The following is a 26,696-nucleotide window of genomic DNA, read 5'->3' on the forward strand; positions in this document are numbered from 1 at the left end:
GGACTTGGTGATGGAGAAGAAGGAAGTGATGATCAGCATGACTGGAAAGGTTCGGAGGTAAGGGATCCACATCGCAGCCGCACCGAACATCACATTAAACTGTTGGTGAATTAGGTATAAGGGCATGGCCATCATTCTGTATCTTGAGTGCCAGTCTTGTGGTAACGTGAACGTCTTCCTTGTCCATGCTGTAGATCCCATCAGAAAGAGCCAGGACCCTATCCCTCGAAGGAACCCCATGGCTAGTGGCTACATCCCGCAATGAACTGGCGAGCACCGTAAAGTAGCACATTCACAACGCACAAAACAGTCCCAATCAAGATACAAGTCCGAGACCAAACTTTGCCGTCCTGTCTTATCTGTTTGTCTGCTGCTCTTGTTACATAACCAAGTACAAAAAAAGCCATCTAGGGAAAGAAAGGGAACGATCGAAAGACCCAAGCGTATTCTGGAAAGGGGATCACTCGCTCAAAGGGGATGAGTAAGAAGGAGCGAAGAAAGCCAGGCTGTAAGGGAACTGAAGAACTGCAGACATGAACAGAGTGGGCACCAGGAGACGGTGCAGCCTCTCTGTTCTAAACTGAGTCTCCGTTCTTCGCAGCAGAGCCGAGTACACGTTCTGTCCGGATAGGTAGAAGAACATTGGCATGATTTAGGTATGCATAAATGCAGCAAACCAAAGTATATAATGGGGGGGGGGGGGGGGGTCAACCTCATTTTACCTCATGAGGCCAGCCAAAAAAGGCAAAATTGGGATGAGGTAAAATGAGGTAAAATGAGGTAAATAAATCTAGTTTTCTAAGCCTTTTTTTAGAGACAAAAAAGGTTTATTCGAAGTCATTATACTATAATTCGAGGCTGTGCATGGTCTCCCATGATATTTAATGGTTTATTAGGGGTGATGTGGTCCCTGGGAAGAGGCATTCCCAGTTTAACCTACTTACTCTCCAAACTTGGGGTAAATAAAACTTCGCATTATAATTATTATTTATGAAAAGAAAATTGAACATTTCAATTTCCATGATCCATTAGGATATTGTTTATAGCACTTGCTAAGTTTTGTAAAGGAATTAGCAATAACTTTATTGTCACTTTGGCAGTTGCCAATTTATGGGGATATTTCCGCATTGCATGACATGGACCATTTAAATAATATCTTAATTTGATATTGCGATTATCGAGTCACTCTGAAACAAATTGTGTCTAACTAGACCAAATGTAAACAACAGTTGTGCATGGAACTGGATTGGATATCTACATGAATTTAGTCGAAATTGCATAGTGAAAGGTCATTTCATAATAAATTTCTCATATAAACTCATACTTCATACAATTCTAAGTTCTTATGTACATGTTCAATGTTCATGATTCGCTGTAGAATATAGGGCGGTTCACAAAACCACTTTTCGTTCAAATAATTAGATATCACCTCCAATTAGTTGCTCCATAGGGTCAGGAACAACCAAAAAAATGTTTGTGTCTCTACGGTTTCGTATAATACTGACTTGGGCCACGCCCATATTTTTCACCAATTTTTAACAGGTAAAATTGTCTAAATCGTCAATTTAGTCACGAAGGAGTATGGAAGGAGATCTAAATGTGTGCTCCTCTAATATAAACAGTAGCAAATGGTTAACTTTAGTCGAGGTTTCAGGTCTCTACAATGTCGGGAAGTTCCTGCAGGAATTTTTGCATTGCGCTGAAGCGCAAGATCCACAGCGCTAAAAGCGAAGGTCGTAGAGACATGAGACCTTGACTAAAGTTAACCATTTCATACCATTGCTATGAGAGTATGCCACTTTCAGAGTCCTGAACACACTCCCATTATATCTCTTAATCGTCAATTATATGAATTTTACCTGTTAAAATATATCATCTTTAACTGATATCAATTTAGTTTAACACTGTTAGTTTTAAAAAAGAACATAATACTTCACACCAAACTAACGCACAATATGGTAATATAAAAAAGGAAGGTTTTCCTTGGATTCCAAATTCAACTTTGATTATAATATCCTGGCACTGATTATCATTTCTCGATTGTAATCCATTTTCCAATGCAGTCAGCAAGTTCCAATTTAGGTAGACTAGGTTTTCGCATCTTCATATTATGTTCAGAAGCAGGCCAGAAGGGGTTGTTACCAGAGGAATATCTTCTTGGAACAAGGGAATTAATGAGGTCTTCATTTATTTGGGAAGTTGGTCGTTTAGCTCCGGACAGTCTATGCACGGTCCCTGCACGGTCCATGCAACAACAAGAGAACACTCCATGCACGGTTCCTGCACAATGAACACTTGATGCACGGTCCCTGCACGGTCAGTCCCTGCACACTCCCTGCACGGTATATGCACGGTCCCTGCACGGTCCCTGCACAGTAACATATGAACACTAGCCGGCTAGTAGCCACTTTTGTAACAACAGCTCCTCAACTTCACATTACCAAACCGGCTACTAACCGGCACTTAAAAAGTGGTCACTACTAGCCGGCTAGTGACCACAAAGTGGCTACTAACCGGCTACTAGGCGGTCACTAGCCGGCGATTAGCTGAGCTCTAAAGCAGACCTACCGGCTACTAACCTACTAAGCAGACCTACTACGTAGGTCTACTTTAGAGCCAAGCTAATAGCCGGCTAGTGACCGGTTAGTAGCCGCAGGGAGTGTGCAGGGACTGACCGTGCAGAGACTGTGCATGGAGTGTTCTCTTGTTGTTGTATGGACCGTGCAGGGACCGTGCATAGACTGTCCGGAGCTAAACGACCAACTTGCCATTTATTTCTTCATAACTCGTCACTGACAGTCCGGACAGGATGAGCATTGACGAGATCCACTGATTACTTCATAGCTCGTCATTGAAAGGATCAGTATTAAATGAGGTCGAATGATTACTTCATAGCTCGTCACTAACTGGATCAGCATAACATGACTAACAACTAACGAGGTCCAGTGATCTTTTGCTGATACGTCAAGACAATATCAGTAAATAGCTATAAATATCGAAAAAAATTAGCTTAGAAATTACAGAGTACAAATGCCTTCTTTACAACTAACTCTTTGGCCTCATCTTTTTAAATCACTCATTCCCTCTGAAACAAGATAATGCTTAGGACTAGGAGGAACTTAGTTAACTTCTTGTATGATTCAGTAACAGGAAAATTCCTTAGTAAGCTAACATTCTTTTGCAGGATGTTACCACTTATCATATCTGTTATCCAGCATAATCCCACAACTAGACTCTCTTATTCTTGAGTCTTGACAATGACAGCAGCAATGTACACTATTTTGATGCTCGGTCCAGGTCTCCAAGAAAACCTTCCTTTTTATATTCTCATATTGTGTGTTAGTTTGGTGTGAAGTATTATTTTCTTTTTTTAAACTAACAGTGTTAAACTAAATTTATATCAGTTAAAGATGATATATTTTAACAGGTAAAATTCATATAATTGACGATTAAGAGATATGGGAGTGTGTTCAGGACTCTGAAAGTGGCATACTCTCATAGCAATGGTATGAAATGGTTAACTTTAGTCAAGGTCTCATGTCTCTACGACCTTCGCTTTTGGCGCTGTGAATCTTGCGCTTCAAGAGCAATACGCAAATTCCTGCAGGAACTTCCCGACATTGTAGAGACTTGAGACCTCGAATAAAGTTAACCATTTCCTACTGTTTATATTAGAGGAGCACACATTTAGATCTCCTTCCATACTCCTTCGTGACTAAATTGACGATTTAGAGAATTTTACCTGTTAAAAATTTGTGCCGAGATTTACCTCATTTTACCTCATGAGGCCAGCCAAAAAAGGCAAAATTGGGATGAGGTAAAATGAGGTAAAATGAGGTTGACCCCCCCCCCCCCTATAATAGTGAGAATTCCTAAGTTGTTATTCTCTGTCAAAGGAATCCAGGCATGTAAAAAATCTGGGACAAAGCGTAGAATATAACTAGGAGAGATGACAGTGAATTGGTTTTCATCCGGCCCTTTATCTGTCTCCAAATCTTTATATGGAAACTTGAACCAATAATTTCCGAAAGGTATGTAGATCATACAGATGTGGGTAAAATAAACACAGTACGTTAAAAATATCATGATTTCATCAATATACAATATCAGCTCTACTTCCTAGATCAATATCCACAGGCTGTTTCTCTGACGTGGTCGTCTTGTCCGAATCTAGCGTGGCTTCTTCAGCGATGTTCTTGGGCGAACTTGGGTTGTTGCTTTCTTCCAGACATAATCTTCTGGACATATTCTATAACTGCATGACATGTTATTTACTTTATTTGAAATATAGTTGAAATATAGACCACACCCGGGACTCCACTGTCACAACAATTAAACCGCGTATCAGTTATCGCTGGTCGATCTAAAAAACCTTTAACTACATTATTTCGTCAGAGTTTTGTCGACACTATAAAAACACGAATTCAAATGTTTTTTACTCTCCAAACGACACTAAACTAAAAACAGCAACTAAACAGTCACACAAACGTGTCGAAGGAAGTAATGCAATAAAATACAATGATTAGTTATAGAGCGCGCTGATCTAGAGCCACTTAAGAACTAGTAAGTAGTATGAGTAGTAGACTATCTAAGTGGCGATATTATGTAAAGTTAGCTTTTGCTATTATCGTATTACAGTGTTCAAATCTGAAGAAAGACTGTATGAAATATATGATACTTAAAATATCCCGTGGCTATTGAATTTAATTTCAATGAAAATTAAATAATCTTACACACGAAAATATGAACATAAGCCGTGAATAACGGCTGAGTGGAGAGAGCTATTCAGATTTGTAAGATCTGAAACCCTCCCAGATAAATTCGGTTCGACCTGCGAACCCTCGGACAGGTTCATGAAGGACATCTTAAAAACAGGCGTGTTAGACTATGTCATGGACTGGGCTACTACAAAATCTCAGAGGCAACTCCAGCAGAAATCAGCGGGGAAGAAGGGCTCCAAGATAAAAGGGGAGGCTAAACTGTCGGACGCTAAGGATGCTGGTACTGCTCGTAGTAAGGTACACTGTTTTAAGAGATAGGATTTCTGATCCTGTCAGTTGCTTGTTTTCTTTCTTGAAATTAAGAAATGGTGTGCTGTTATACATAATCTAGTTGTATTGCAGAATGCAGATAATTACAACATTGTATGATATAATTAGAATTGCAACTTTTCGAATCTTTTAAATATTATATACATTAGCAAATATTTCAGTTATAATTTTAACAGATTTTTGACATTTTCTGTTTACCAGGACTGTACATTGATCCTAACCGAGGGAGATTCAGCTAAAACCCTAGCAATTGCCGGGTTAGGTGTGATTGGTAAGGACAAGTTCGGTGTCTTTCCACTCCGGGGCAAACTCCTTAACGTTAGGGAGGCTTCTCACAAACAGGTTTGTCGGAGGGTTACTTAATTCATTAATTTATTTATTTATCTGATAATTAATTTATTAATTCAATTTTTTTGTTCACATTTTATTTTCCGTGCAAGACTAAAAGTCTTTGAGATTTAAAATTGATTTTGACATGCAGGCAGCGAACTTTTTTTTGATTTATCACGTTGTCAGACTACTGAAATTGGGGTGCAGTTCTTTAATTAAAATATTATTTGTATATAACTTTATTTGTAAATTTGTCATTAGAACTACCGGCACCGTCCGGACAACAAACAAATATTAGACCAAATCATGAGTGAAAAAAAAAGATGATATGTACCAATAACTATTAAAAGTTTATAAACACAATTTACGGCCATGAAACTGAAAGAAAAACTATTGAAATCGAAATTATCAGACACTCACTTATTTTATGAATTTCACATAGGGCCATTATCAAATAAACACTAAAACACTAAAAGACCCAATATCATCATCTCAAAAGTTTCTCTCGCCTAGACACCTTCCACACAACCCCTTCCTAACGAGTCCAACAAATACCACTCTGATAGAGTTGGTAGTGAGGATGTAAGCTAGCGGGGATATCCCCACCACAACCTGCAGAGTAGCGTAGAACAAATCAAACACCAGGGTCAGACTGTTGTTCTGTTCTAAACTCTCTGTCAGCTCCGTGCTGTACAACATCACAAAGGCCCAGGGGAGAGTGGTAGTTACAGTGATCAGGAGTGTGACTAGGATGGACCAGGGGATGGTTGATCTCTCTGTTGCCTCCGTGTGATTTCCAGACTTCTCTGTCTTGATCTCTGAGGTGGAGGTGAGACATGACTCGGTGAGGCGTCTGTGAGACTTCCTGGCCCGCACTGCTATCTGGTAAATGTAGACGTAGAGCCCCACAGTTCCCATGATGGGAACACCGAACCCAACACAGAGGAGAACCCCGCTAAACACCCTACAAGAGGGTGTCTTCAGATCTCCGTAGCTGCAATACTCGTACTTATAAGTGGACCTCATCCTGGTCCCACACACTCCTATACTGGGTAAACAAGCTATAAGACCAGCTATCACCACGGATATCACCAGTCCTATCACCTGGTTACGCATCTTCAGGTAGTGCATGTAACTTAGCGGTACCGTCACAAAGATACTCCTCACAACAGTGATGATCAGGATACAATACCCTGGCAGAACCATCGCGAACGTTTGAAACACCAGTTTTACCGCACATCTCCGTTCAGACTCCCCCTGTCGGACTATCTCCAGCAACCAGGAAGAGGTAATGACGAGGAGGAGGAGGAGTTGGCAGACCAGGTAGAAGATAACTGAGAGGTAAAGGTCGGAGAGTTTCCTGAAGTGTTGGCTGGTAATGTGGAGGATTGTTGTGCTGAATAATATTAGGGAAATGTAGCTGGGGATGCAGACGCTGGAGCTGATCCAGAGGCCCATTTTAAATGGATTTGGGTAATCGTAGATCATGGGTGTCTCCATCATTATAGGCGTCTCACTCTCCATCATATGTGTCTCCATTCTGAAGAGTTAGCGACTTTTACCGCGTATTGAACTTCACATATCAAACATCTTTAAGAAACGTAAATGTTAATAACTAATCTACGAGACAAGTATGTAATGGCAGGAGAGGAAGTATCATGTTATAATGGTGTGTAATACAGTGCTACTCTGATAGTACGGTTAAATGTCTTCTGGCGAGAACCAAAGCCGCCCAAGACGTAAACGCAACTAGTAAGGACTCCTCGAATCCTCTCAAGATATGAAGTCACATAATGTGTAGGAAAACAAGGTGCTGATTATGGTGTTTTACTCCTTTTATCTGACCCGCCATAGTTGTGAGACTGGTCACCGGTCAGTGAGGTTACTGGTAATGGCGGGTCGTTAAGAAATTGCTGATAATTGCAGGCATTATATATTTAACCGAACATGGTATTCAGAGCAAAGCGTTCCTACAGCTCATCTGTAAGGATGCTAATGATTTGGTGTGATAATATGTTCGAGAAATTAAATCACGTGTCTTTATTCATTTATTTGGGATAAAATATCTTATATATGTAGTTATGTTGCGCAAAACTATCAAAGATAAAAAGGTCTGAATAAGAAGCCTGAAATAAAGTCTCAACAGTATTTAAACTTACATTAAATCAGCTCTACTGTCGTTGTACAGCATTGGACGGGTAAAATATAAAACATGGACTGTTATTAAATGTGATTCTCAAAACGAATTGTAGCCCTCCAAGGAATGGGGACTAGTGACTTGTCCACTTATTGGTTTCTCTGTTTCTGATATAACCCCTAAATTATGCTCGCTCGTGCAGTAAATAACCCGTGGCAGGTGAACTTGTTTTTATATTAGTTGATATCATATTGTCGTATCCTCAGAAACGTGCACCGCAAAATAAAATCACCCTGCACCCACCCAGGCAACCTCACCTCCTCAGTTGAACACTCTCTTCCCTTTCAGATAATGGAGAACGCGGAGCTAACAAGTATGGTGAAGATACTGGGACTGAAGTACGGAAAGAAATACGAAACATCTGCTGATATCGCTACTATGAGATACGGCAAGATCATGATTATGGCGGATCAGGATGTGGTAAGATGACGTGCAGATTTTATTTAATCAGCAAAACGATGCTATATTAATTTTCTTCTTCTAAAGCGAATTTGAATAAGCGTTTGAATTTATAGACAAATCTAGCTTGATCTTAAGCGTAATATCTATTGTCTGTTATCTATAGTTACAGCTTAACTGACTTAGCTACATATTTACTGACTTAAAAACTACCGAAAGCTCATCACCAATTCTTAGAAAAAGTAACAAAATGAACTTGGCAGGACGGTTCCCACATCAAGGGTCTAATAATTAACTTTGTTCACCACAACTGGCCCAGTCTGCTGAAGATGAACTTTATTACTCAGTTCATCACTCCCATCATTAGGGCGTCTTGTAAAGGTAACTTGCAATTTAGTAAAATATAGCTGTTTAGTTTCCTAATATTCTATTCATAGCAACTATCTTCCCGGGTCGTCTCAAAGTGTTTATTCGCTGCGTTGTCCTGCTTGGGTGTTTTTGAAATCACAATTTTCCTTGGCGACTGGAAATGGTATAAATTAAGATATCAGATTTGTAATCGGAAATGTTTCAGGCAAACCCACTCATTCATTCTACTCCCTGCCCGAATTCAAAGAATGGAAAGATGAACAGACTAATATCAAACAGTGGAACATTAAATACTACAAAGGTTTTTATTTTTCATCTTTACAGAAAGATGCAAATTATCATTATTATTTAAAACCACGAATCGCTACTCTTCAGAGAATTCTTGGAAAATTTGGAACTGACAAATATTTTCTTTATCTTCTTTCAATCCAGGTCTCGGAACTTCAACTGGTCCTGAAGCGAAAGAATACTTTTCTGATATGGGTAGACATAAGATAAGATTCAGGTAATTTGTGACCTGCTGCAGTACTCTTGCCTATGTCTAGTTTAATGGGGGGGGGGGGGGATTTTTTTTGTGAAACTTGGTTTCGAGATAGCAGTTGACTAACAAACTAGGACCGGTGACCGAACTTTTGAGGGGGTCCCAGACCCCAACCGCCAAACGGTGCCCGCGGGGCAGCCACGCCCATATTTGGTCCAAATTAGGCCCAATTCAGCCAAATACCCTGAACATGCCCAAAATCCAGATTTTAGGTGCTCTACTTGTAGCTAGTGGTCCCCTGAACTCGTATATGAATTTTCGTCAAGATTGGACAAAAAATGACTGAGTTATGAGCCAAAAACCATATGACCATATTTGGGCATACGCACCAAATTTGATCGATTTTGGCCCATAAATTGGTCAAATATCAATATTTTTGAATGAAACCAACTTTATATAGAAGGTAAGCCTATACTACACATTATTTATGATTATCAGCTCAGTATCTACCTAACTGTGGATTCTGTGTTCAAATAATCGCAAAAAAATGAATAAAATCGCCGATATCTCAGTTCACGATATTTGCAAATCTGATTTCGCTCAAAACAATAGAACTCAATAGGGTTTCAATATTTTTTCATGAAATTTTCATAATCAACGTAGAATGGCATTTCAACCTTAAGTTTTGGACAGAATTTTGAGTTAGGCCTTTTTGCATTGCAAATTTTGGAATTTGGCCGCCAAATGCAATTCTACGTTGATTCTGAAAATTTCATGTAAAAATATTGAAGTATTTGGTTAAATTGGGCCTAATTTGGACCAAATATGGGCTTGGCTGCCCCGCGGGCACCGTTTGGCGGTTGGGGTCCGGGACCCCCTCAAAAGTTCGGTCACCGGTCCTAGTTTGTTGGTCAACTGTTATCTCGAAACCAAGTTTCACAAAACTTGGTTTAATGCTTCCATTTAAGCTATTCATTTTAAAGGTTCCATCATAGAATCTCAGGTTTAAGTATTTGATTTAAAGATTTTACTCACTAGATAAGACTCGTTTAATCTGAAAATGACTGCAAATATTCTCTCCCGTCAGGTATGTTGGAATGGAAGACGATCAGAAGATTCAGATGGCTTTTACTAAGAAGCAGGTTGAAGCTCGTAAGGATTGGCTTACTCAGGGAATGTTGGAGAGGAGAGAGCGGAGAGCAGCTGGTGAGTTTCTTAGTTAGTAACTCTAGTTACCAGCATGGTTACTAGCCTAGTTACTAACACAATTAGTAACCAAGTTACTGACTTAGTTGTTAACTTAATCACGTTGCTACCAACCAATACACTAACTTAACTATTAACTTAATGATTAACCTAGTTGCAAATAACTTATCAGAAGCTGATATAGTTCAACCCACTAAGTAACTAGACAACTAGCATACTACCCAGAACCCTTCCAACTACCAACTAATATACTAATTCCTAGGTGAGAGTGAACTGTATCTCTACCACAAAACTCAAACTGCTGTAACCTACACAGAGTTCATTGACAGAGAGTTGATTCTCTTCAGTAACTATGACAACGAGCGCAGTATTCCCTGTATTATGGACGGATTTAAACCTGCCCAGAGGAAGGTCATGTTTACCTGCTTTAAGAGGTGAGTTTTATTGATATCTCAAGATTATAGGTCAATTGTCGTACTAAGCTCTAGATTTCGCGACAATTGACCCCAGTGTAATTACATAGGGGGTCAATTGTCGGGGGTCAATTGTCGCGGTACCATGTCAGACATTGTTGGTTGCTGTGAATTGTGATGACAGTGAATCTTTCTAACAATGTTTTGTGTTTCAGGAATCTCAAGAAGGAGATAAAAGTAGCGCAGTTGGTAGGAAGTGCCTCTGAAATATCAGGGTACCATCACGGTGAACAGAGTCTTGCTGGCACTATTGTCAACCTCGCTCAAAACTTTGTGGGCTCTAACAATCTCAACCTTCTCGAACCAAATGGTACGTTTGATTTTAAACAAAAATCTTATGAAATGATTTTAGTTCAATATTACTGGTTTTTCTTTACTCCGTTGACCGTTTACCCGATGGTTGAAGTTTAGTTTGATAATGTATAGTATACATATATTATATAATAATTGAAATATTGTATACAATATTACTTTATGGAAACTTGAGACGTATACATTGTATACGTCTCAAGTTTCCATAAAGTAATATTGTCAAAACTGCTGTCCTACAGATGTTGAGTATATTGGTCAGAATGTTGCAGTTTAACATGTTTGTAACTTTATTAGTCCGTACATAATAATAAACTATTCCAGGGCAGTTTGGTACGCGACTAAGTGGAGGTAGCGATAGCGCGGCCCCTCGTTACATCTTTACGTGCTTATCTCCCCTTGCGCGGCTCTGCTTCCCCACAGTAGATGACAACATCCTCCAGTCCATCTGGGATGATAACAAGAAGGTGGAACCTGTCTGGTAGGTTGTTTTCCGTTAGTCTTATCAATCCCTTTTTTTATTTCTGCCTCAGATTTTATGCTCCTGCTTATAGTATTACTATCGGACCTGAAGGTAGCAGACGTATGAATGATTAAGCTTGTGAATTTCAATATTACATAAAAACAAAATTAACAAGAATAATATTGATTTTATATTTCTATACTACTCCCACACTATTCTCATTTCTCAAACTAACTTTGTTCCAGGTACGCCCCTATAATCCCCATGTGTCTAGTAAACGGTGGTCAAGGTATCGGTACTGGCTACTCCACCTTCATCCCCAACTTCTCCGTCAAGGAAATCATCGAGAACACCAAGCGGCTCATCAAGGGACAGGAGTACCAGGAGATGTATCCTTCATACCGGAATCATACCGGTCAAATGGTGAAAGTAGACGAGCAGAAGTATCTGAGCGTGGGTAAGATAATGAGGACAGCTAACTCCAAATTCCAGATCCTTGAACTGCCTGTTGGGACTTGGACTCAGAATTATATAGAGAAGCACATGATGCTGTTTGCGGAGGGGAACGAGAAGCTTCAGCCGATTTTCAAGGATTATTCGGATGATAACACGGATGAGATTGTTAAGTTCAACATTACAGGTAACTTGTAATGTTACACACTTGTTTACACTTAGTGCCGAGATCTTGTAATTGATGCTGACACATACTCGTGAAAACGGAGTACTTCTAAGCACACTTTGTTCTGACCGATTGCAGGGCACAATAAATTGATATCCTGCTATTAACAGCGGAACCAAGTGACATCAACAAATGGGAGAGAGAAGGAATTCACACCAAACTAAAGTTGACATCGGCCATTAATCTGACCAACATGGTCATGCACGATCAGCACGGTGTTTTAAGAAAGTACGAATCTCCTAAAGAGGTCATGGAAGACTTCTATCCAGCCAGGTTATATTTTAAACTGTTTTACACCGGAACTTCTGAAGGTTCAAATTTGTGATTTAGTGAACACGACAGAAGTTCTATATCTAAGATATTTTCAATAGGTAATAGGTATACTAATGTGAACGAAAAAGATTACCGGGGTCAAGACTTGAACTTGCACACCTTGCGGCGTCTGACCCTTAATCAGAATTGTTAACGATGATATCTTGACATAATTAAACTATGACGACTTGATCCGTTTAAAGCTATATTAATATTTCGTTTGATATCTAGTTATATCTTGCCTCGATATCGATGATGGCATCCTTTGATAAACTCTGTTATTGGTAATAAGAGGAGATGATGTCAGGATCTTTTCGTTAAAAAGATAAACTCACCCCAAAACTCACTCCCATACTAACATCTCGGGAAGATATAGACAGCATCTCAACCTGGGATTATTGATCGTTAACAAGATAGAAAATCCAATTATCTTCACTAAACCTGAGACCTGGGGTATATATAATATAAGGATCTAGATAGTATCCAAAACTTCCCCGGGGTGGCGGAATTGGTAGACGCATCTGATTAAGGGTCAGGCGCCGCAAGGAATGCAAGTTCAAGTCTTGTCCCCGGTAATCTTTTTCGTTCACATTAGTATACCTATTACCTATTGAAAATATCTTAGATAAAGTGTTCCACTGCTTTTACTGAAAGAAAGCTGGGGTTATGGTCAAACATGCAACTTTTAGTTTTAGTAGGTTAAGCTGTTATTTGCAGGTACCCGATTAACAAACTGCATTTTCTGTAATACATGTTTGTAATACTGTAATTTCATTTCAGGTTGGCAATTTATGTTAAAAGGAAAGATTTCCTGGTCGGGAAATTCGAGGCCGAAGCTAACCAACTTCTAAACAAAGCGAGGTTCATCGTCGAAAAAATAGAGGGTAAAATCAAAGTTGAGAACGTAAAGCACAGAGACCTGATTGCTGTTTTGTTAAAGCGAGGGTTTGACAGCGACCCGATGAAGAAATGGCAAACTGCCCACGATAAGCTCATGAACTCGAACCCCGAGGAAGTACCAGTGGAAGGTGATGAAGAGGAGAACTCCGAAGAGGAGAGTCCAGAAGAAAACCTCTCTCAACCAGGCGACCCTAACTACGACTACCTGATCGACATGTCCATCAGAACTCTGACTCTAGAGCGAAAGAATGCACTTGAGAAGAAACGTGACGAGAAATTGGCCGAGTTAGAGGAACTGAAGAACACTCCAGTTTCAAAACTGTGGTTGAACGATATCAAGGAGCTGGAGGAGGGATTGAAGAAGTATGCAATTGACCTGGCGAAGAAGCAAGCCCAGTCTGCAAAGCGGATGAAGCAGACAAGTACAAAGAAATACGTTAACAACTATGCTGATGATTTGGGTAAATTTATTTTACATTTCTGACTGAACTGACGATGTTCTAAATTTGAATCATCTTAATGTTTGGGAATTACCATATGATGGTCATAATCACCCGTTGTTTATAAGTTGACAGTGAATTTCGCAGTAAATTTAATGCGAGTTTAGACTTATAACCTGGTACATTTCAGGAGAAGAGGTCAGATTTAAGGTACCTATTGAAACAGTGAAAGTGAAACGAGAGCCTAAAGTCAAGAAAGAACCCACTGAACCGAAAGCACCAAAAGCACCAGCAGTGAAGAAAGAAAAGAAGGAAGCAAATGGTGAACCTCAACCTATGTCTCTAGCGGATAGGATGAAGAAAAAGCGCAAGAGCTCACCGATGAAGCCTAAGAAGAATCCATGGGAGACAGACAGCGAAGAGGATGATGATATATCAGACTTCAGTGGCGTATCAGGCGAGGAATCTGATGAAGATTTCAGACCAGTTACAAAGAAAGCTAAGTCAGCCACCAACGGGGCTGCTCTCAAGCTTGAGCCTGATATTAGCTTAGGTAAATCAATTTAACATTTTACACTTTTAAATTTTGTCACGTTCTTTTTTCTTCAGATTCGAGGGGATCGAGGTTACATTTATTTATTCATTTTATTTCTGAAACAATTTTTCTCAATTTTAGATTCGACTATGGACGACACGGAAGACTCCTTTTCTCTAAACGATAATAAGAGTGCACCTGTTAAAAAAGAAACTATTTCTCTGGGTTAGTAACAGCGTGGGCTAATACTTTATTTCAAACTTAAGATATAGACTAGAATAGATGTTCTTCTCCCCTTTACTTCTGGGAGAGCATATTTTTATTAGCCCTGAATACCTGAATGTCTGACGTCTGTATTGAAACTTCTGACAAAGCTACAAATTATAAAGCTCGTTTACATGTTTACTGTTAAAACTCCAACAATCTTATGTTTACGATCTGCTAATTACTGATCGTTAAGTTTACATATTTACGTCATAGTTAACGGGTGATTCTCGTAAAATATTTGTTTTAAATACAAGACCGTCGACGAGTCCAGCTCGGGGCGCGTCTTGGTAGGTTATAAACCTACAACGTCATAGCTAATTTTGATACTTCTTCAGACGACACAGTTTCACCAGCTAAACCACCCCCACCTCCACTTAAGAAAGCGCCCGAAAATAAAGCTCCCGCAAATAAAGCTCCCGCAAATAAAGCTCCTGCCAAGAAGCCAGTTGCTAAGACCACCTCCAAGAAGATCACTGATTTTCTTTCCGGAGACTCAGATCAGGAACTGAAGAAGAAAGCTGCCCCAAAGAAGAAGCTAGGTCCCAGTACCTTGGGCGCTAAGAAACCCGCGGCTAAAGCCGCTCCCGCTAAGAAAGCCAAAAGTCCGTGGAGTGATTCAGACGATGAATCCCCGCAAACCAGCAAGAAATCTAAGGTAATCTGTCGGCAAACTTGTTAGGGATTGGCAATAGAAAATCAAAATTTTAATTAGTATTATTCGATCCAGCTTGAACGTCTTTATTTTTCCTTTAGAAGTTTACAGTTATTTTGTTCAGAGGGACTTCATTAAAGGCTTCACATTAATCACTCTCGGTAAACTATCATGCGGGAAAATTGTGGGAGTAATTCCATCTCAATAAGAATTAAGATTAGAGAAATAATGAATTAGACCTTCATTGGATATCACTCACCAATTATTCCATTTCAGAAGAAGATGTCTGACAGTGATGGAAGTGACTTCGACCTTGGTGAGTAATTATTATTTCTCGCTCTGTTCATAGGTGCAGATTTCGTTTTGAGGTGAACTTTTAAGTTCCCGAGAAATTTTCTTAAGTTTGCTTTTTTTTCCTCCTCGGGCACATTCGTAACCTACGGGCCAGGTAAACCTAAACTACATATTGACCGTTATGTACGTCGGTATCTGTTGAGGAGCCAAATCATCTGAAAAGCCCTAAACCTACAGGGTGGGCCAAAAGTCAGTACCCATACGTTGGCCTTAATAGCTCCGCCGTGTTTTATATTTGAGAGCTGTTGCTTTGCAGATGGCATACTGTACTTACTGGTTCGAGGATTCCGTCGTCAAAATTTGAAAATTCGAATATTTTAGACCACGCCCATTCAATATTAAAACACCTATATTGTTTTCTCTGAACATGCTGAACGCCTAATTTTTTCAGAGACGGTAGATTATCAAATGTTGCATATGATCTGAAAACATGAGGCAAAACGGATTAGAAATGACAAAGTTATCAAGCATTTTCTGTATCTCGTTAACAATATTGACTGGGTGATTATGTGACACCGTGACACGACACCTTAATTGGGCACCCTTAACAATTCCCATAATGTTTAACGGGGTAGTTAACGGGGGCACCTTATTACGTGATTAGGTAAACCAATCACCTGATCACACGTAATGAATAAACTCGTTATGCTTCATATCTCGGTCATCTGAGAAGCTACAGTTCTAATTCTTTCAGGACAAACGTAATTCGAATGGCCAAACACAATTCAATAACATTTAGCTTGATCCGACTATCCAAACTATCAAATAAATGTGAAAATGAACCTCCATTTGAAAAAAATGAAAGCGAATATTTTTCGAGTTGACAATGCAAATTCCTCGAACCAGTGGTGGTACTAAGTCATACCAGAAAGAAGTATTTAAATTGGGCACTCAGTGACTGAGCTATAAAGGCCAACGTATGGGTACTTTTGGCCCACCCTGTATATTTTGCTCAGGCACGTAGCCAGGATTTTTCTTTGGGGGGGGGGGGGGGGGCTGTCGGCGAGTGAAGCTGCAAGCTGTGGCAGGGGTCTGGGGGCGCGGACCCATTGGCGGGGGCTAGGGGGGCGCAGCCCCCCGGAAAATTTTTGCAAAATAGGGTGTTTTAGGCTAAATTGAAAGTTTAATGAATTTACAAAAATGTATGGTTTGGCATAATCATTGCCTACAATCCTGACCTGAGTAATTTACCCCTTTGAGACTTTATTTTGGGTTGAAAATTGAGTTTATCGAGAGGAAAAGAAAAATCTCTGGTTCAAATTTGGATTTGAAGCCATGTTTAATTTTTTCTGTTTAGGTCAATTTTTTGCGCAGAAAGCGTTCGATTTTAGGGGAAAAAATTTATGTTTGCTTATAATTTTTATGGTGCCGACGGCACCTGAAATCGACGAAATCTGCAGGGGTGGCTCTGTTAGTCATTTCAAAGTTCTGAGGGAAGGGTCGATGCTCACATTGTTTAAATGTTCGGGCTTTCACATCATTCTCATTTCTTAAGCCATTTAATTTAAAGGCTTAATTAGAAATCTTGAACGATAACCTTTTCTCATCTGAATATTTCTGAATATTTTCTAATATTCCCAGATGATAAGCCAGTGGTCCACAGAAACTCGGGAGGAAGGAGCAGGAAAACTGTCAAGTACACCTTTGGGGACTCGGATGAGTCCGATTGAGTCCAGCCGGTCGCGGTCTGGTATGACGAGATTGTAAAGTTCCTTTCAAAGAAGTGGTCTGGACTCCCGATTGATATTTAATAATTTGGACAATTTTGTTTGAATGTTGAAAGTGTTAAAAAGAATCGAGCATTTTGTTATGAAACGCTTCCTTATCATGCTACTTATTTAAGTTTTGTTCAGCGGGCTGAGCTGCTGTATAACTATAAATATCTAACTATTACCACTGTAATTTCTCCTTAAACGTTTACTTGTTGACTATTTGTTGCAAGTTTATTTATCTTGAGGCTGATTCGCTTAAGTAATACCATTTTTGCTCCTTAGAATTAAGTTTAATAATGTTAAAATGTTGAACATTCTGACTTCTTGTAGAAGATACCAGCAAAGATTTATTTTGTATTCGTTTCAAACCTCGAGAGACCTGTCACGGTATTTTCAATTTCTAACACAACTTGTGTCGCTAAAATGGTGCCACTTGCCAGACAATTTTTTAAATTATATAATTTATAGCATTATTTTCATTTTCAAATTTATTTGTCCCACCTTCTAACAACTGTGTTTTACTGATTCCTTAACTGAACTTGAAGGACTGTTCACAGATTAAATATTTCAACGTTAAGAAGCGAAATAACGTCATATTTAATTAAATACTTTATGAGACTGAGAGATTCTCAAAATCCCGTCCAACAAATGCAAAATGCATACTACTCATCCTCAAAAGTAACGAATTCAAAATTGATCAACGATTTCAGAATTTCAAAAAATACCATAAATGTTTCCGATTCAAAAAAACCAAGCCTCCACAGTTGACTGTTTTTAATTGTGTTTTAAACATGACAGGGACGAACAAGTTCGGACCTTGACCATGAAGACGATACCGACTGTAGGACCTGGCGGGAGTTTCAGCTCGTTCATAAGCTCGTCCAATTCTCCGTTACAGATGAAGTCTTTTCCTTCCGCGACAAGCTGAGACGAAAAAAGGTTAGACTTCAATCAGAATTGAGCTAATTTTCAATTTAATGTCCAAGTGATGTTTATTATAATAGAGTATAATCAAATTTTATACGGCAAAACACAATAAAAAATTGTAAACAAAATTACTCAACGATCGCTTTAAGTTTAAGGTAACTCACCGCTCCTGTGACATCTTCTGTAGTTGAAGAAGGATCCTTCAATACTTCTGCTAAATGTTTAAAACATGTAAAGGACGAACAAGTTCGGACCTTGACCATGTAGACGATACCGACTGTAGGACCTGGCGGGAGTTTCAGCTCGTTCATAAGCTTGTCTAATTCTCCGTTACAGATGAAGTCTTTTCCTTCCGCGACAAGCTGAGACGAAAAAAGGTTAGACTAGATCCTTCAATCAGTTAATTTCCATGACCAATTTTATGTTCAAGTGCAATGTTTAATAGAATAGAGTAGAATCAAATGTTATACGCGGCAAAACACAATTTGTTGATCGCTTTAAGGTAACTGAAACTCACCGCTCCTGTGATATCGTCTGTAGTTGAAGAAGGATCCTTCAATACTTCTGCTAAATGTTTTTCAGAAATGCTGAAGACAGACATTTTAGTTGCAAAATCTGTCAGCTATCATGTATCAGAATTTCAATTTCTTTAATTCTAAGATTCTTTAAACATTATTAGCAAGATTTTCCTCAGCGATAAACTTTCGCCGAGGAAAAAATGTTATAAATTTAGTACAACTACAATGAAGTTGGTGACCGAGTGTGCACCTGTGCTTACAGGAGGATGAACAAGTCTGAATCTTGACCATGAAGACGACCCCTACAGTGGGACCAGGGTGCAGGTTCAGTTCAAGCATCAGCCTGTCCAACTCTCCGTTGCATATGAAGTCTTTTCCTTCTGCTTGGAGCTGAAGCGATTGAATAATTATTAAAGTTAAGTTACTATAGAAGTGAAATTTTAATTTGAGGCAGGGAATTGAGACTTGAGACTAAATTACATAAACAGTTCACTAACTGCTCCAATTATATCCTCTTGAGTTGAAGATGGGTCTTTTAATACGTCTGCTATGTCTCTCTGTGATAATCTGAAGAGTAAAGATTTCAATTAGTGAACGCAATAGACTAGTAGAGGAGCATTATCACTTTTATGAGTTATAGTCACTACTCCGCCAAAGCAACGCGTGACTACTCCGCCATTAAGCAACACGTCACTACTCCGCCAAAGCAACGCGTCACTACTCCGCCATTAAGCAACACGTCACTACTCCGCCATTAAGCAACACGTCACTACTCCGCCAAAGCAACACGTGGCTACTCCGCCATTAAGCAACACGTGACTACTCCGCCAAAGCAACGCGTGACTACTCCGCCATTAAGCAACACGTCACTACTCCGCCATTAAGCAACACGTCACTACTCCGCCATTAAGCAACACGTCACTACTCCGCCAAAGCAACACGTGACTACTCCGCCATTAAGCAACACGTGACTACTCCGCCAAAGCAACGCGTGACTACTCCGCCATTAAGCAACGCGTGACTACTCCGCCATTAAGCAACGCGTGACTACTCCGCCAAAGTAACGCGTGACTACTCCGCCAAAGCAACGCGTGACTACTCCGCCAAAGCAACGCGTGACTACTCCGCCAAAGCAACGCGTGACTACTCCGCCAAAGCAACGCGTGACTACTCCGCCAAAGCAACGCGTGACTACTCCGCCAAAGCAACGCGTGACTACTCCGCCATTAAGCAACACGTGACTATTTGGGATACAGTTTACACATGTTCTTCCTAAGATAGCCAATATGAATACGGCAATACTTACGGGCCTGACGCGACGAAAGCGATGATCGCAAAAATCACAACAAAAGCCTTCATATTACAACTGAAGAAGAGAACGATTTAGACGAAGTAAAAATGGTAACTTCCTAGAAAATGTTAGTTGATAACTGACCCTAGCCTCGGACCGTTCCTCTTTTTAAGGGATTTGGATGGTAGCCAGAAGGTTCTAAATCATTTACCATACCAAATTAAATGTAATAGTAAAGTCAGACACCGGTCTTACTAAAGTCAGACCGGTGTAGCTGACTCTGCACCTGTGCTTATGGATGATCCGATGATTAAATCTTGTAATTAGTTTAACTTCAAGATTTGATTTTATTGTTCAGATCTTAGCAATTAAATTTAATCCTTTGAAATTTCCTTAATTCTGCGGAATTGAAAATGGACATTTTGAGCTGAGAACATTTAATAGAAATGTAACCTGAAGTATTTAAATTTCATTTGTTAAAACATGATCAATAATGAGAGATAAAAATTATCTCCCGGCCTGCAAACATTTAATTGACTAAAGGAAATTTCATAAAATATGTTAAATCATTCTAGAAAAAACCAAAGACATCTGTGTATATTGTAAAACGGTGAATTTTAATAGTTGCATTAGCATTATACGCATGGTTACTGTGTCATGAGGTCACAGTAGACATGTGCACTAGTGCTAATTCAACTACGTGACAACCTGGTTACCATGACAAACAGGTTATTAGGGATCACGTGTTGAGGCTGGAACTGGCAGTGTCACTTCTGAAGCTGAGATGTTGCTCCACTGTAACGATCGCCTGATTTTGATCAGAGGTTGTGCAACAATTTTAGACTATGTGCTTAGTGTATCCGTAGATACATGACAGCAGTATTATGGGGTAAAACTAAAAACCATATATTTTACAACTGACCGCTTGGTCACTCAACACATCGCATAGTGGACATAACCACACACAATCTCAGCCTGGCAACATCTAAGACTAAGAGTAAGGGGACGTACATTACCAATCTGGGAGCTGTTAATTAAACATATATAATATTGGGGTACTATTCAATTTGACGGAAACATTTCCAATAATAAATACAACTTGAGTTCCTCTAGTCTGTATGCTATCCTCCATTTCCTCAAATTACCCTTTGATAATCCCAGTAAGTAGGAGATTTCATATTACCAATATGTTATTACTATTAGCTATAAAACATGCTGTCGGAATGTAAGCCATTCTTGCATATTTCCCCGAAAAGCTTCAAATGATTGCAAATAGATGTTATAAATTCATAAATTGCCTTCTTTTTTAATCCAAACCTCTATAAAACTGACAAAATTACATATTTTCAGATACCCCTTATCATTACTGACTAAGCGTCAATCTGAATCCCCAACCACGATGAAATGTCACCACACACCATGGGTACGTTGCTTGTGTTCAAGACACAACCGAGTAGAGCAACTGATAATGTTTACTGAATCTTGAGGTTGGTTTACACTTTACTGTACGTACACTAATGTTAACTCTGCTGCTGGAATGTTGTGTTCCACTCTCACTTACTTTACATACTTTTTATTGCTATATCATTTTTATCAGGTTTATTTGCTATTATGTCCCTGCGATAAGGTTTATTTGCCGTCATTTTTGCTCAACTTTTCTATATATTTGTCATGGTTTGAACATCGCCTTCCTAAGTTCAGTTTTGTTTTGTTTTCTTTCTTTTCTGCTACTTCAACCTTTGTTCAGGATACAGGCAATGGCCAATGGGAATATTATGTAATTAAATGTGGAGAATAAAATAGGAATCAATCAAACTGCAGGACAAATCTTTCCGCACCTCTTGAAGAATAAACAAGTCAGCTGTGAAATAAGGTTAACAGCGGACTCCAGAAAACTATTGGTTTTACCTTCCTCCTCATTGAAAGAATAACTCTTGATCTAACTGAAAGTTCGTGATCTGACTAAATTATCGTGATCTGATCAACAGTCACGTGACCTCACCCGAAGATGTGGTTATGGGGTACGACTATCGACCGGGCGGTCAGTGCTGCCTCTCAAGGCTCCATGTACGCCAAGTTTGAGGAGTCCGAGAAGGAGAAAGCCGCCAAACCTAAGCCAAGTCCGTGGGTAACCATTGGTAATGTAGCCGCTGAAGTTCCCATGAGTTCTGCAGGTAAGTTCGACCCGATACAATCTTATAAAATCATAATTATTCCCGTCATTCAATTTTTTGAAAGGTGAGATAAGATGCGTCTCCCTCGTTGAAATACAGTGGGTGACTGTTACCGAGTTATTGAATAATTGGCGTTCTTTCTTCAATTTGTTATCTATGATTTGCAGGGTTTCAAATCTGTCTGGTCCACAAATTATTGATTATATTTGACATAATAAGGGTAATTGATGCACATTTGTTCGGCCCAGACTTCAGCTGTTGCTCTTATGTTGTAACTTTATAAGATTAGGAAGTGGTCGAACAAATCAATGATGTTATAATTTGATGATCGCAGCTGTTGTCATTGGAAACTGCAAAATGTGGAAATTATAATGATTATTAAAGTAGTCATCAGTCGAGTCGTCCAACATCAACTTGAACACTTATTGGCCCACAATTTACATGAACATCTATTTACTATCACTAACCTGTTAAAAAGAGACAAAACTTCTCGAGGTATAATCCTTTCATCATCGAATATATGAACGATGTTTGAAACACCACCCTCAGCCCCTCCAGGCTCCAACCCCTCCCTTAACCCCCTCGGCCCTTACCTCCCACTCCCTTTCCCAGTAACCCCTCCTTCTACCCCTATCTCGCCCCTCCTCAGTGAGTCCTCCTCCTCCTCTCTTGATCCTCGCCCTCAACATCTCTCAATACCCCAGGTTTGCCTGTCACTGGAGCAGCTGCAAATGCGGAAGGAATACCGGGGTTCGACTTCGACGTCATGACTCAAAAACCATTCAGAAGAAACGATCTCGTAGACGATGATAAGGAAAAGAAAATATCTGAGGTTCGACCAATCTTAATATCTTGATTTGTGCACTTTCTATCTACCGCTTGAAACTCCTTTTTACAAGATTCTTAACGAATTTAATAGCGATTTATCTGATCAATAGCCAACTGTTTAGGATAGGCCAATGTGGACGAATCGTCTGGAGTTTATTTTGGCATCAATGGCTGCTATTTGGGGTATAGGAAACATGGGCAGCTTTATATACGCTATGCAGGAATTCGGAGGAGGTACTTACGTAGCTATAACTGCGTTTCACGTGCTTTTCTCATAATTTTCAACTGTTCAAATGTACTGAATTAAATTGCTAGCTGCAAATAATTTTGAAACATGGCTGTGAAAATATTGCCTCTTAAAGGACCAGTTAACTGAAAAAAAAGTTATCCTCATATTTTGACAGATTGTGACAAATAGCAAACTAAGCAACGAGTCGAAATTCCTAAAATCTCTAACTGCTCTCTAACGCGTGTAAATAGCGTTTGTATTATTTTGGCGATGACGTCATAAAGTCCCTTGCGCGCGCAGAAGAGCTCGTGAGACTGTATTTTACAGGTAGAAAATGGACATAATACAATCTTTTCCCCCGAATAACTCGAAAAGTAAGTAATTTAGGGTACATGTTGCTTCATAAGTTGTATATAAACATGGCCATTCTGCACAATTTGCGCACATTTAACAAATTTTCAGGCCTTCATAGCCCAATTTACCAGATACCCATATGTTTTGCATGATTTCTGGAACCGAAAATCAGTTTTTCGCCAATAACTGAAAAAGTAAGCACTTTAAGGCATATGTTTGTTCGTAAGTCATATATTAATATGCTAATTGCGGTTCTTTTGCACCCTGTCTCAAGACTCTATCACGATCCTATCGAAAATGGGCTCAGCACCACGCCCAAAATGGTTTTTGGCGAATTTCTCGAAAAGTAAGGATTTTAGGCCATGTGTTGCTCAATAACTCCTATATAAACATGCATATGCGGCTTCGTTTAAGCCTATTTTGAAGTCTCTACGACCTTCAGAAGCAAGGGGTCGGTTACGTTATTGGGTCAATATGGGCGTGGCCCTCCTGGGTTTTCTCCACGGTAAAAAAATGTCTCCAAACGAAAATCGTTTATTCATAACTTCGGGAAGGTTTGTGCAAAGTTTCGTGAGTATTTGAACATTTGCAGGTTCATTTCCATAAATGTCTATAAATGACTACACAACTTTAGAGTTAACTTTAGAGAAACTCATAAGTCATTTATCCTTTTATCTCAAATTAAGCTGTTAGTGTCCATGATCAACCTGTGGCGACAATGTTTTACGTGAAATGTAAAAATCAGGAGTAATATAAAAAGTGTATTTTTAGATTAAAGTGCTAGCTCATAGTTTTAGAATTGTATAGATTAACGTTGGTCGTTTACATCTAACAATCGATCGTGCCGTAATATATGGCCAGAGAATAATAGGGTCTTGGAAATTCTATAGTTGTTCAGTGGGTCGATTGACTGAACACGTTTGCACTTGGTATTCAAACTTACCAGTAGTTTATTTATGTTATGTACCGATGATAATGCAATTAGGATAACAACTAGGTAAGCCGTAAGTCTAATTCAAAACACACCTCACACCGTACACTCCAATCAGTATTACTATTTGGTAGACCGGGTATTTTGGCGGGAATTCTGTTCCCACGGCACTGTTCTGATAGAAGCTACTTCTATTAATGGTCCCAGAGGAACGGCCGTAAAGTAGCCAGACTTCTTGTCTCCTGTACTGGCTTACACATGCGGATTAAAATAAGAAATTTCGCTATGCTATAAATATAATTGCTCTCGGAATTGAACAAACTCCTACTTATCTGGATCCTTTCTAAATTCGTTAGAGTTTCATGGACTGGGGAAAAATAATCGGTACAGTCCCCCTGCTTGTGTAATTAAGCAATGAAAACAATCCAAAATTATCACATATGACATAAGTTGTAATAGCAGAAACTTTCTAACCGTACATTCACCCGCCACTGTTCAAGAACCTATATCACTGTTTAAAATCATGACGTGAGCACTGTACATCCAATCAACTATTCCTTTAGTTAGGATGATAGCCAAAACTATAAGGATTTTGGAGAACTAGGGTAATAGTCATAATTCTAAAATTTGAGAGAGTTACACGTGTTTTATTGACGATGATAAACATTTGCAATGTATTAAACGCTATGCAAGCGCGCACTGAGGGACTTTATGACGTCACGATCAGGCCACAGCTTATTATTGCAATAACACGCGTTACACGTACGCTAGAGAGTTGGTTCTTTCGGCGATACGATTCTTTACCAGTTTGTCACAGCTGATTTAAATCTTAGCCAAATTGGAGACTACAAATTTTTCAGTTAACTGGTCCTTTAAATATGTTATTGTTAATAATTTATAAACATATTCGAGAATAATCATCGTTACTTTTCAGGAGCGTTTTTGATCCCCTACTTTATATTCTACATGATGTTTTCTCTCCCTACCCTAATCATGGAGATGTTAATTGGTCAGGTGTACCGCAGGGGAGTGATTGTTACCATGGAGCGGATACACAAGTACTTCTCTGGCGTCGGAAAATGTTTGTGAATATCATTTATTTGGGGAATTATTTCACAGTCTTGATTATTAATGTTAAAAGCGAAAATTGATCGGCTTCAATAGATTATGACAATTAATTCAAAATCGTTGTCTTACAATCATTAATCTCTTCATGTGGCCCCCTCGTGAGCTAGATATTTTTGATACCTGGAGGTTTATAACCATATTTTGAACAGCCATTGCCATCCGAAAAATCGAATGCCAGCAACATATAAACTACTTATCACGTGAAGCCCTCGCCATTTTGAAAGGCTAGTTTTCAAATAACCACTAACCACCAGTAACCACTAACCACCTCTCAGCTATACTGTTTGTCACGATAATCTACAACATCTACTTTAACACCACCACCGCTTGGACCCTCTACTTCGCCTTTAAGGGTATGTGGGCAGCTATAGATGTTAGTGGAAGCTACCCGGGACATGGTACTTGCGAGGAGAAGGGCTGGACTGGTAGTGAGCTCAGTTGCTGCAAGGTTTTTGTTTTAATTGAAGTCGAAGAGACACATTTTTGTCATGTTGCAATATTTTGTATCTGTTTGACTGCTTGAAAGTCTAACAAGAACTTTACAAGAAAAATATATGTAATGTCCGAAATTTTGTATAGAACCTTTATTAACAAGATAATTTTCAGAGTTCAAATACTTTATTCCACTGGTATTATGAGTTCCTGCACATATCAAAGGGACCCTTGGACCTTGGGGATTTTAAATGGTATACGACGTATGACAAGTTTTGGCCATTTATCGTCATCATCTTCGCTTGGTTCCTCATTGGAGCCTTCATGTGTAGTGGACTCTGGGTGAAAGGAAAGGTAAGCAGTCAATAAGTTTAAGATTCTGTAGGTAATATAACGCTGTGACTTATAGTTATAGTTACTGAATTATAGTTATAGTATACTGTTATAGTTATAGAAAAACTTTTCTTTTCATAACAACTGTACTCGCGCGTTTCTCTTTAATTCATTTCCATAATCAATAACTTAAAACTTAGTTAGAATATGTCGTTTTTAAAGTTAAGTTGCAAGTTTCATCCCTGACTCTTCACCAGTTCCCTTACATCTCTCTGGTAATACCTCTGGTGGTGTTCCTGGGACTGTTTGCTAAGTCCCTCGCCACCTGGAACCTTGATGCCAATAATGTAGACGAGCCTGTTGCAAAGTTACTGGAGATATTTCAACCAGATGTAAGTTAACACAAGTCTGGAATTTTTAGC

The 26,696-nt window shown here is 39.3% G+C and overlaps 3 protein-coding genes across 4 annotated transcripts in view; 2 read left to right on the forward strand and 1 right to left on the reverse strand.

Moving 5' to 3' along the window:
- Positions 1-17,640, forward strand: part of LOC134819317 (DNA topoisomerase 2-alpha-like) — a 29,761-nt gene extending 12,121 nt beyond the window's left edge. For both annotated transcript variants that reach the window (XM_063829212.1, XM_063829211.1), the window contains exons 12-29: positions 4,816-5,018; positions 5,253-5,393; positions 7,867-7,998; positions 8,241-8,358; positions 8,552-8,647; positions 8,779-8,851; positions 9,915-10,033; positions 10,296-10,467; positions 10,662-10,816; positions 11,140-11,296; positions 11,524-11,918; positions 12,068-12,230; positions 13,050-13,630; positions 13,800-14,162; positions 14,286-14,369; positions 14,747-15,066; positions 15,340-15,379; positions 16,999-17,640. In XM_063829212.1, coding sequence (XP_063685282.1) covers positions 4,816-5,018; positions 5,253-5,393; positions 7,867-7,998; positions 8,241-8,358; positions 8,552-8,647; positions 8,779-8,851; positions 9,915-10,033; positions 10,296-10,467; positions 10,662-10,816; positions 11,140-11,296; positions 11,524-11,918; positions 12,068-12,230; positions 13,050-13,630; positions 13,800-14,162; positions 14,286-14,369; positions 14,747-15,066; positions 15,340-15,379; positions 16,999-17,087 — 3,401 coding nt within the window. In that variant the 3' untranslated portion in view covers positions 17,088-17,640. The remainder of the gene's footprint in view (positions 1-4,815; positions 5,019-5,252; positions 5,394-7,866; positions 7,999-8,240; positions 8,359-8,551; positions 8,648-8,778; positions 8,852-9,914; positions 10,034-10,295; positions 10,468-10,661; positions 10,817-11,139; positions 11,297-11,523; positions 11,919-12,067; positions 12,231-13,049; positions 13,631-13,799; positions 14,163-14,285; positions 14,370-14,746; positions 15,067-15,339; positions 15,380-16,998) is intronic.
- Positions 17,641-17,800: 160 nt separating this feature from the next.
- Positions 17,801-20,011, reverse strand: LOC134819319 (uncharacterized). Its single transcript, XM_063829214.1, has 6 exons — positions 19,881-20,011; positions 19,072-19,141; positions 18,825-18,964; positions 18,574-18,643; positions 18,221-18,418; positions 17,801-18,053 (listed from the first exon to the last, which is right to left on the reverse strand). Exons 1-6 carry the CDS (start codon positions 19,931-19,933, stop codon positions 17,904-17,906), a joined length of 681 nt encoding a protein of 226 aa, XP_063685284.1. The 5' UTR covers positions 19,934-20,011; the 3' UTR covers positions 17,801-17,903.
- Positions 20,012-21,603: 1,592 nt separating this feature from the next.
- The window catches only part of LOC134819430 (uncharacterized), a 30,463-nt gene continuing 25,370 nt past the window's right edge, over positions 21,604-26,696 (forward strand). Inside the window, exons 1-7 of the mRNA XM_063829378.1 lie at positions 21,604-22,039; positions 22,744-22,871; positions 22,990-23,101; positions 25,316-25,462; positions 25,785-25,957; positions 26,116-26,295; positions 26,532-26,666. Coding sequence (XP_063685448.1) covers positions 21,874-22,039; positions 22,744-22,871; positions 22,990-23,101; positions 25,316-25,462; positions 25,785-25,957; positions 26,116-26,295; positions 26,532-26,666 — 1,041 coding nt within the window. The 5' untranslated portion in view covers positions 21,604-21,873. The remainder of the gene's footprint in view (positions 22,040-22,743; positions 22,872-22,989; positions 23,102-25,315; positions 25,463-25,784; positions 25,958-26,115; positions 26,296-26,531; positions 26,667-26,696) is intronic.

This window comes from Bolinopsis microptera, chromosome 8 (genome assembly GCF_026151205.1).
Source record: "Bolinopsis microptera isolate Bmic1 chromosome 8, MBARI_Bmic_1.0, whole genome shotgun sequence".
NCBI lineage: Eukaryota > Metazoa > Ctenophora > Tentaculata > Lobata > Bolinopsidae > Bolinopsis > Bolinopsis microptera.